The 10,434-nt window shown below is 45.1% G+C and overlaps 1 protein-coding gene across 2 annotated transcripts in view; it reads right to left on the bottom strand.

The window, feature by feature from the left end:
• Positions 1 to 9,688: 9,688 nt before the first annotated feature.
• The window catches only part of LOC110526568 (switch-associated protein 70), a 36,557-nt gene continuing 35,811 nt past the window's right edge, over positions 9,689 to 10,434 (bottom strand). For both annotated transcript variants that reach the window (XR_016496865.1, XM_090238852.1), the window contains exon 12: positions 9,689 to 10,282. Coding sequence is in view for 1 of the 2 variants with exons in the window: in XM_090238852.1 (XP_090094978.1) it covers positions 10,164 to 10,282 (119 nt within the window). In the remaining variant the exon portion in view is untranslated. The remainder of the gene's footprint in view (positions 10,283 to 10,434) is intronic.

The following is a 10,434-nucleotide window of genomic DNA, read 5'->3' as shown; positions in this document are numbered from 1 at the left end:
TGCTCCTAACAGTAATTTATTGACACGTCTCCTCTGCACGTGTATGGAGCTTGATAGGGGTCCTAAGTTAATTTCCATGCAGCCAAAAACCTGTTCATGTGATGAAATGCATGTTGTTCTTGGCGTACTAGAAGAGGAATGACACTAAGTCCCTCTACTGTTGGTCCCTGTTACGGTTTTGGGTACACTGTGATCTGGATGTGGTTAACCACTTCCAGTCTGTTACAGTATGTGTATTCTCTACATCCTGCTGCCTGGGCCTGAATGTAGGATTGACCATGATCCACACCAGCAGATGGCCAGGCAGGGTGCTTGGGTTCCAGATGAGGTCTTAATCGTGTCAAAGCTCTTCCACCGCCTGCTGGGAGGCTCGGCTCTGTTCTATTCTCTCTGGGCTGGCTGCTGGGAGCACCTGTGGGAGCAGGGGAACTGTCCTCTCCAGCCTCCTCAAAAGTTGAAAGCCTCCAACATCTAATAAATCAGAGGAACATGGAGGTACATGGCGCGTACGCACACACAAACACACACACAGAGAGAGCTGGTGGAGCCCCAGTCGTACCAAAAGGGTGGTATGGTGTGGGTAATCAAAGTGATCCATTAGACCCTCTCTCTTTTATGATAGCCTGGACATTCCTGGATGATAAGAGCAGGGAGTGGTCTACACATCAAATGGAATGAGGTGATTAAAACAAGCCACTCAGAGAAGAGTAGGGAAACTTGAGAGGGAGACTGGGAGAGGGACTGGTGCTGAACCTACAGTACAGTAGCACCGGGGCCTGGCTGACTGCCTGGCCGGTTGGCTGGTTGGTGCTGAGGTCTCACTTTGTGTGTGTGCAGTGACCAGTTGGGTTTAATCGAGCTGTGAAGCGGCTATGTCTGGAATGTCTCTCGACACGGCCGTGACCCCCCCAGGGACGGACCAGGAGATTACTGTTCTCTACTTCTCCTCTGGTTCCTGCCTCAGACTGGGAGAGTCGAGAGGGAGCCTCAGAATTGGAGATGAACCAGCCACTGACTTCACACACTTACAGTAACTCACTAGTTACTATAGAGAGCAGCTGTGGAGCACTAAACCAGGAGTATGGGGATGGAGTATACTACGTTCTTATGTCCACACTAGCAAACCACTTAGAATGTATTGGGCATTCATTCTAAGTAGTGTGGTAGTGTGGATGTTGGGACGTGCAGTATGATGGGACACATTGCTCAGACACTGTAGATAAGACAGAAAACAATAGCAAGTAATTGAAACCAGATCTGAAAAATTCTCTCCCCAGAGTTTAAAGAGTGAAGCGAGAGCAGAACATAGGCAGGGAGGCAATACTGAACCCCACCCCTCACTTAAAACTACTTCTGGCCTATTCTAATTGATGTTCCACTGAAGAAGAGAACCAAATGGAAAACTACAGACAAATGTCACTGGTGAAGCTTAAGTTTTGAATTAAGTACCTCTGAAAATATAATGTGAACTCTTGCCAATTAATCAGTGTGATGTGCTGTACCTTCTGCAGCTGAGCTGGGACAAACATTCCCGTTCCCGTAGTCACAGGGATGCTGGTGGTGGCGGAGCAGGACTTGAAGTAGTGGAACACTCACTAAGACAGAGAAGGAGAGAATTCACATCATGTCATTTGCATTAAAGGAAATAGTTTAGCATCCTAACTCAGTTTGGAGGTAACATATTCCCAGAGGGAATGGAAGTGTGTGTCAGTGTGTGTCAGTGTGTGTGTGGTGCAATTTCCCCTGAGACGGGCAGTTTAGCGGCTGGCCTGAAGCCAAGTCCTGCTCCGTTTTAATTCAATGGAGAGGAGCAGGGAGCGTCCTTCTCCCCAAGACCATAGTCTAATCAGATGTACCATACAATCTCTGCCCCCCCCCACCCCTCTTTCTCTCTCTCTCTTGCTGCAACAAGAAGGACATATACAGACAATCAACCACTCTAGCTCTGTTATCAATGTTGACATTATCAAATTACCTTAATCAAACAAGCCCTGCAGCTACTTTTCCCTCTGCGATACTAGCTCAGACGATCAGATATACCCTCTGTGCTCCTAACGTTGTTGAACCAGAGAAATCTGTGGTCAATAAAGTTCATTTCTTTATGTAGCTACTAAGGGCCCCAGTGGTCTACAGGTCATGTGTTGAAGGACTGAAAGGTGGCATGGAGGCCTTGACTTAGTTATGTGCTCAGTGATATAAATGAATACCAAACAGATTGGACTGCAGGCTACAAATAAACCCTACAGTCTTTAACAGCAGATGTATTATATAGGACTAGGAGGCAATCTTGAAATGGGTGAGAAGCGATTGTTTTAAACTGTAAATTTACTGGTAAGCAGAAGCAGATGGTGACAGTGGGAAAAAACCGTCAGAGAGGAGGCCTAAAATCACTCTGTGTAAATGTTTTGTTTTACTATTTCATTCTTGTAAAATACCCATTTGGAATTTGAGTAGGTCTTGATTGTGGAAGCAGTGGCAGTGTATAAGAAGCTATATCACAATGGTAGTTGTCATTAGTTCAAACTATCTGGCTAATAGTCCTGCACTTTAAGCATTATACCATGTTAGCATGGGACCAAATGACTTGGGATTCCACAATATGGTTTTCTCAATGGCTGTGGGTTCTGTGTGTGTGGTTGAGTTGTAGGGGGTGCTGAAGCATTAAAGTCTCAGCAGTGAGAATTATTGCTGTAGAAGGACATTACCTAAGACATGACAGGTTCGTCTTTTCTCCACCCCAGTGTATGACTTATCACAGTCCCACTTTGAAACATCCAGATTAAGAACATTTGGTCTGAAATTAAATGTTTGAGAAAATCAGGAACAAAGTTCAGGGAGGAGACAAACAAAGGATCTGGCATGGCTCTGTCAAACAGCGATGCCATTCACACATGTGGTGTTGGAGTTAGGAGAATGTACTGCAGCTTGGGCTCACATAAACAACCATGTTATGTTTCCCTTATGGCAGCCGGCTGTGTGGTGTTCTGCTCTCCTCCAGGCAGCTCATGTTGAAGTCTCTAGTCTGGGTGTGGAGGAGATAGGGGGCAAGGATTTGATATGAGCTGTGAGGGAGGTGGTGGTGCTCTTTTGTCCTTTAGGACACCAGAACAAGCTCTGCTGGCAGCTTCACAGTGTCAAGGCTCACAATCTCTCTTCCCCTTCCCTCCTATGGTCATTGCTCTCTCTCCCTGTGCATCACATTCTGGGCTGGATCGCTGCCCCCTAACGACATCACTGTCACATAATCATATGACTCTCATTATGATTACTCTCTGTGTTTGGTCTCATTTATTCATTTTGTCTTGCATGGGAACAAAGCTGAGGTGACGCACTCTGAGAGTTAAGGAGGAAGAGAGGCTTTTCTCAGAAGAGAGGCTTTGGAGTGCAAGCAAAAGGAGTCAGTACCAGAGAGTCATTGCTGTACGTGGCAACTATGGTCTTGGTTTAGCAAGGGAAACAGTACTTGTACACTCAGCTAACCAGCTAGCGATATTACATCTGGTACATGTGTAGGACACAGCAACATGCTGGGAGAGGAGAACCACAGACCCATAGCAGAACCACAGGACCTGGTCTGGCTCTTATCACCCAGAAGGCAGGTTGATGTCCCTGATAAAGAGTGATGAGAGCTATCAGATGCATCATGCCCATAGTGAGCACATGTGCACATGCCCCCTCGAGGGGGGGAGGGTGGGTCGATCCCGCAGTCATAGGGTCGATGTGGAGGAAGCGAAGTGGCCCGGGCCTTGCTGAAAACCTCCCAGAGGTCCTGGTACTCCGCAGGAACGGAGGAGAGGTCCGAGGCTTCTTCCGAGCCCACAGGAAGACATCCCGGGGCAGGCTGCGCCGACTTCAGGCAATGGGTGTAGCAGAACGGGCTCCAGCCCATGATAGCACCAGCAGTCCAGTTGATAAGGGGATTGTGTTGCTGGACCCAAGAAAACCCCAATAAAACGTGAACCTGAGGAGACTTGATGAGCATGAACTACATTGACTCACTGTGGTTCCCTGACACTCGCAGGTTGATAGTAGTATTGTGGGTGACTGCCTATAGAGCGCCTATCCAGCACACTAACGTCCATGGGAATGGAGAGGGGCTGAGTGGAGATGCCCAACTCTGACACCAGGGTAGAGTCCATGAAACTCTCATCAGCCCCAGAGTCAATGAGAACCCGGAGAGATTTCGACTGGTTGCTCAACAGCAGGATGGCATGGAGAGGGGTGTGAGTAAGGGGAATAGAAAAATTATCCATATGGCCCAGCAGAGTACTCGTACCTACTGATGAGCCTGGTCTTTTAATGGATAGGTAGACACGTAATGACCGGTAGTCCCGCAATACAGATAACTCTTGGTGTTAAATCTGCGTAAATGTTCGGCTGGAGACAGCCTAGCTCTGCCGAGTTGCATCGGCTCCGGAAGAGGCTAGGCGGCAGACTTCAGAGACTCTCGGGGGAATTCGGGTAACCTCGGATTCTCTCTGGGACGTAAACGCTGGGGACTTCCTGGATTCCTCGGAGGCAAGGTAGGGGAGCCTTGGGCGATCGAGTGGGACCGGAATCAGACCTCCTTTCCCTCCTACGTTCCTGTGGCCACACATCGATCCGGATGGTCAAGGCGATGAGCGAGTCAAGATCCGTAGGCAGCTCCTGGGCTGCAAGCTCGTATTTAACCTAAACCGATAATCCATGAAGGAACGTGTCGAACTGGGATTCCAGGTCCCAGGCACTCTCGGCAGCCAACATGCGGAAATCAACCACATAGTTCTCCACACTGCGGGAGTAACTTCTGGGCAGCCTCTCGGAGGTTGAGGGGCTGGGAGGTTACTGTCATGGCCGGAAAACCAAATCTTGCTTAGGGCCCCCAAAAGGCTAGGGCTGGCCCTGACTAGCTAATGTGGGTGGCCAAATGTATGCAAGTCACACTCTTTACAAACAGTTTCCTTTAAAGTGGATGCAGCATAAAAGTAATTAACAGTTTAATTCAACCTTTCCCACACCTTGTGTACCTGCCTCATCACCGGTCTTCACTTCCCTTCCTGTTATGTCACAAGAATGATCTGGCTCAATTAGTTACTTTTCACACAGGAGTAATTGGCTCAAGGCAAGATGCAGATTGAAGAGCAGATTTAAAACCCTTAACCAACTTATTTGTGGTTCTTTCATTGAGGAAAATGGAGAGGGAGGAGAGCAAACTGGAGATAGAGAGACTAAGGAACTTCTTGTGTTGGAGGAGGAGAGAGAGAAGGGAAAGAGGGATGAGGAGGAATGAGATAGGAGGAGGAGGAGGACAATGGGTGGCAGATGAGAGAGACTAAGTTCTTGGGGAGGAAGAGGAAAGAAGAAGAGGAGAAAATGGAAGTAGAAGAGAGGGAGGAGGAGTGGCACTGGGCCATTTGTCAGAGCTAGTAAACAGGAAGTGGTGGATGGAATGCTCAGTGTTGAGGGTTGTGGCTTAAGAGTTGGCAGACACCCTTATTGACAGTGTTACTCAGGACAATCCAGGACACCAAGAAACGACCTTCCAGGATTTGAAGTCATTCCTGTTAAAATTCCTTCTTTAACAGTTCTCAAAAGCCTCATTCTCAACTCATATAATTATCCTCCTCAAAGACAAAACACGTATTTAATTTGACAGAGAGTAACGCCTAACTGAACGTGGCTTTGGATAATTGCGTCTGCTAAATGTATAAAATGTAAATGCAGTATGAGTCAAACTGGTTATTTTCATACCTCAACCAACCTTCTACTGGTAGACTGTAGATGAGGTGTGGAGCCTGGTGTTTTCAGGTCTCAGAGTCTCAAGTCTGTCAGTGAGGATGGAAGTCACTTCACATACCTACAAAACAGCAGATTTCTCCGATGAAATAAAACAGTTGAATGGAAAAATACAGTGCCTTGCGAAAGTATTCGGCCCCCTTGAACTTTGCGACCTTTTGCCACATTTCAGGCTTCAAACATAAAGATATAAAACTGTATTTTTTTGTGGAGACCCAGACTGACCTGCAGGACCGCTACAGAACAGACCTGGAGAGAGAGAAAATGGTAACCAACCACAAAGCTACACTCTAGCTCTGTTCCAGGAAGTTAATACTCAGAATCACTGCAACAACGTATTACTCAGCAAGACTTCTCTCATGACTTTGAATCATTGCGTTTGATGTATAACCAAGTATTATTACTATTAGTATTACTATTACTCACAGTATGAGTATTATTTATGGAGTTACAGTGCATTGCGAAAGTATTCGGCCCCCTTGAACTTTGCGACCTTTTGCCACATTTCAGGCTTCAAACATAAAGATATAAAACTGTATTTTTTTGTGAAGAATCAACAACAAGTGGGACACAATCATGAAGTGGAACGACATTTATTGGATATTTCAAACTTTTTTTAACAAATCAAAAACTGAAAAATTGGGCGTGCAAAATTATTCAGCCCCTTTACTTTCAGTGCAGCAAACTCTCTCCAGAAGTTCAGTGAGGATCTCTGAATGATCCAATGTTGACCTAAATGACTAATGATGATAAATACAATCCACCTGTGTGTAATCAAGTCTCCGTATAAATGCACCTGCACTGTGATAGTCTCAGAGGTCCGTTAAAAGCGCAGAGAGCATCATGAAGAACAAGGAACACACCAGGCAGGTCCGAGATACTGTTGTGAAGAAGTTTAAAGCCGGATTTGGATACAAAAAGATTTCCCAAGCTTTAAACATCCCAAGGAGCACTGTGCAAGCGATAATATTGAAATGGAAGGAGTATCAGACCACTGCAAATCTACCAAGACCTGGCCGTCCCTCTAAACTTTCAGCTCATACAAGGAGAAGACTGATCAGAGATGCAGCCAAGAGGCCCATGATCACTCTGGATGAACTGCAGAGATCTACAGCTGAGGTGGGAGACTCTGTCCATAGGACAACAATCAGTCGTATATTGCACAAATCTGGCCTTTATGGAAGAGTGGCAAGAAGAAAGCCATTTCTTAAAGATATCCATAAAAAGTGTCGTTTAAAGTTTGCCACAAGCCACCTGGGAGACACACCAAACATGTGGAAGAAGGTGCTCTGGTCAGATGCAACAATGCAAGACGTTATGTTTGGCGTAAAAGCAACACAGCTGAACACACCATCCCCACTGTCAAACATGGTGGTGGCAGCATCATGGTTTGGGCCTGCTTTTCTTCAGCAGGGACAGGGAAGATGGTTAAAATTGATGGGAAGATGGATGGAGCCAAATACAGGACCATTCTGGAAGAAAACCTGATGGAGTCTGCAAAAGACCTGAGACTGGGACGGAGATTTGTCTTCCAACAAGACAATGATCCAAAACATAAAGCAAAATCTACAATGGAATGGTTCAAAAATAAACATATCCAGGTGTTAGAATGGCCAAGTCAAAGTCCAGACCTGAATCCAATCGAGAATCTGTGGAAAGAACTGAAAACTGCTGTTCACAAATGCTCTCCATCCAACCTCACTGAGCTCGAGCTGTTTTGCAAGGAGGAATGGGAAAAAATGTCAGTCTCTCGATGTGCAAAACTGATAGAGACATACCCCAAGCGACTTACAGCTGTAATCGCAGCAAAAGGTGGCGCTACAAAGTATTAACTTAAGGGGTCTGAATAATTTTGCACGCCCAATTTTTCAGTTTTTGATTTGTTAAAAAAGTTTGAAATATCCAATAAATGTCGTTCCACTTCATGATTGTGTCCCACTTGTTGTTGATTCTTCAGAAAAAAATACAGTTTTATATCGTTATGTTTGAAGCCTGAAATGTGGCAAAAGGTCGCAAAGTTCAAGGGGGCCGAATACTTTCGCAAGGCACTGTATATATTCAGCACAGACAAAAGGCTGGAAAGCCCAATTACTGGAGCAACAACAAGAGAGATAGCTACAATAGAATCACGTATGTCTCATGTGTTTTTGTTTAAGCCTGCCCAGCTCTTTGTTTACATGGAGAGGCACTCTGAACTGGGTTGGTCTGGAACAATTCTGTCTTTGATGGATTGTGTTGCTTCAGCTATGCTTACTTGTATTTCTGTTCTTAGGGCTTAGTTATATTAAGATGTTTAATCCTTGAGTCTTTCCTGAAGAGAAGAATATGCCTAATGGGAGAAATCCTGTTTTATGAAAATGATTTACTATGTGTATCATGCTGCAGCATGGCTGTCGTGACAGTGTGATGGGGTTGTTGTGATGTTCACATGTTTGCTTGGCGTGTTTCTCCATCCTGACAGACAGGCCTGTGGTTCCACACTCCAAGCGGTCAGGTCTCCTGTCTCCTCCCATCAACATGGCTTTGTTCTGCGGCCGCCCAGGGCGAGCCCTCTGACCGGACCACTCTGTGAAGTCAGCTCACTGCGCAACCCGAGCAGGGTGGACGAGAGTGCGGGTGCGGGCATGAGGGGGTGTGTTCGTGCTGTAGCATTTATTAATCATCATAATTGTTTGTCCAAGCTCTCATAAAGGAAAAAGGCTGGTAGAAGTCTGCACAGATCTCCTCATACTCCAACTTAGTCACGACTGACTGTTGTTGTACAAGGTCTAGAAGACCTAGACCTACAGTAGTGAGCTCCAGATGTGAGGAGAACATGCTCACTCACACACACACACACACACACACACACACACACACACACACACACACACACACACACACACACACACACACACACACACACACACACACACACACACACACACAGGATTTAGCAAATCAAAAGCAGGATTTGGCCCCAAAGAAATAAGAAAATCAGATTGTATTTGTTTTGACATGACACAAAGTAGGACGTTATTGTAATGAAAACCACAGGTTTATGAATGAGGAGAGGGTGTCACTATCAGTCACACATGGTTGGGGTGGTTTGGTCAGGCTGGCTCAGAGAGAGAGAGAGAGCTGGACCTCAGCCTGCCAGGACAGATTCAGACAGACAAACAGATGTCCAAGCCAGCTCTTTGAAGCTCTGCAGAACATCCATTACAGAAATCTGCAGTGCTAGGCTGAGATGTAGTGGAGAGTGGAATTAAGCAGGACCTAGGGCCCCAAGAGAAAGAAAATGAATCCCATTCCAGGGCCCTGGTTCCCCCAGAGAGAATAGAACCCAGCTCAGAGTCCGCAGAGAAACACTAGATCCCAGCAGTTCCATCCCTGCAGTCAGATCTCAGAAGTTCTCACTGCACCAACATTCACTATTACACACACGAGCTCAGAGGTCAGCTCACACTTGCATATGTTGGTTAAATTGAACTTTACCTGACTACAATACAAGGGGAACTATAGCTATGAACTCAAGCGGTTCAAGGTATCTACAGTAACTCCCGGCCCACCACAGTATAATATTACTGTGAGTTACAGCAGAGCCGTAAACAGATGCTTTAACTCATGAAACCACAAGAAGGCATCGGCCAAGTCTTTCATAGGAATATTACTGAATGTTCCACAGTTCCCACTGGCAAACCAGGAAATGACATTTTAAATGGTTAGATTGAAAAAAATGTTTTTGAATGAAATGTATCAAATATATAAATCAAGGCTGAGCATATCTAACCCAGAGTCATATATACATGCCATATTTATTTTTTGGATATAGTATATCTAACCTACCCCCCCGTTCACTACTCGCCTATTCTAACACATATAATTCTCACATCCCTCATCCAATAAAACAGACAGCAACAGTATAAAGAAATGTCTTTAAATATATTTTATAAGATACACTACTTATGCGTTGGCATTTTAAATAGAAAACATCTTATTACTTTTATCTTATTACCTTAAATCGTATTACTTTCTCATGACATTATTTAAAAAAATAAGTTTAACATATTATTCACTGAATATCTACAGCTCTATTTCCTGGTTAAAGACTTATCAGACCACAGAATGGTGAAACACTTGGAATGTCAAAGCATTGGCACATCAGTAGGGTTGCAAAATTCCAGATATCCTGGTTAGAAGATTCACAGAATTAGGAGAAAATAAGCAGGAAATCCAGAATCCAGCAATCGGGATTTCTGGAGATCCTGGACATTTTGGGAAAGTTTCAGGAATTTTGCAACCGTACACATTAGTTAATTCTCAACAACAATACAATAACAGTATCGTGATGCTACACGATCACAGTAAGATGTCTGGACCATCAGGTAAGAAGCACCATCTCTAGTCTACTGGGCTGACTGATTGTGGTTCTTCCTCTCCTGCCAGGACTTCTTCCTCAGGTCCAGCTCAGTGTCTGTGAAGGCTGCTGGGCCCCAGTTAGTCATCCTCTGTGGTCCTTTATCACCTTCACAGACAGAAGGAGAAAGAAAACATCACAGATTGTATTAAAACAATAGATCAATAGAACAAAGTAATCAATAGCATTGTAATATGAGTATGGAGAGGAGAACAGAACAGAACATGAACATGCAGTGGTTGACATTCTACTATGGTGAT

This window comes from Oncorhynchus mykiss, chromosome 6 (genome assembly GCF_057628025.1).
Source record: "Oncorhynchus mykiss isolate SJ-2025 chromosome 6, ASM5762802v1, whole genome shotgun sequence".
In the NCBI taxonomy this organism is placed as follows: Eukaryota; Metazoa; Chordata; class Actinopteri; order Salmoniformes; family Salmonidae; genus Oncorhynchus; species Oncorhynchus mykiss.
Note: the sequence above shows the minus strand (reverse complement) of the source record. Positions and strands in the feature narration are given on the sequence as shown.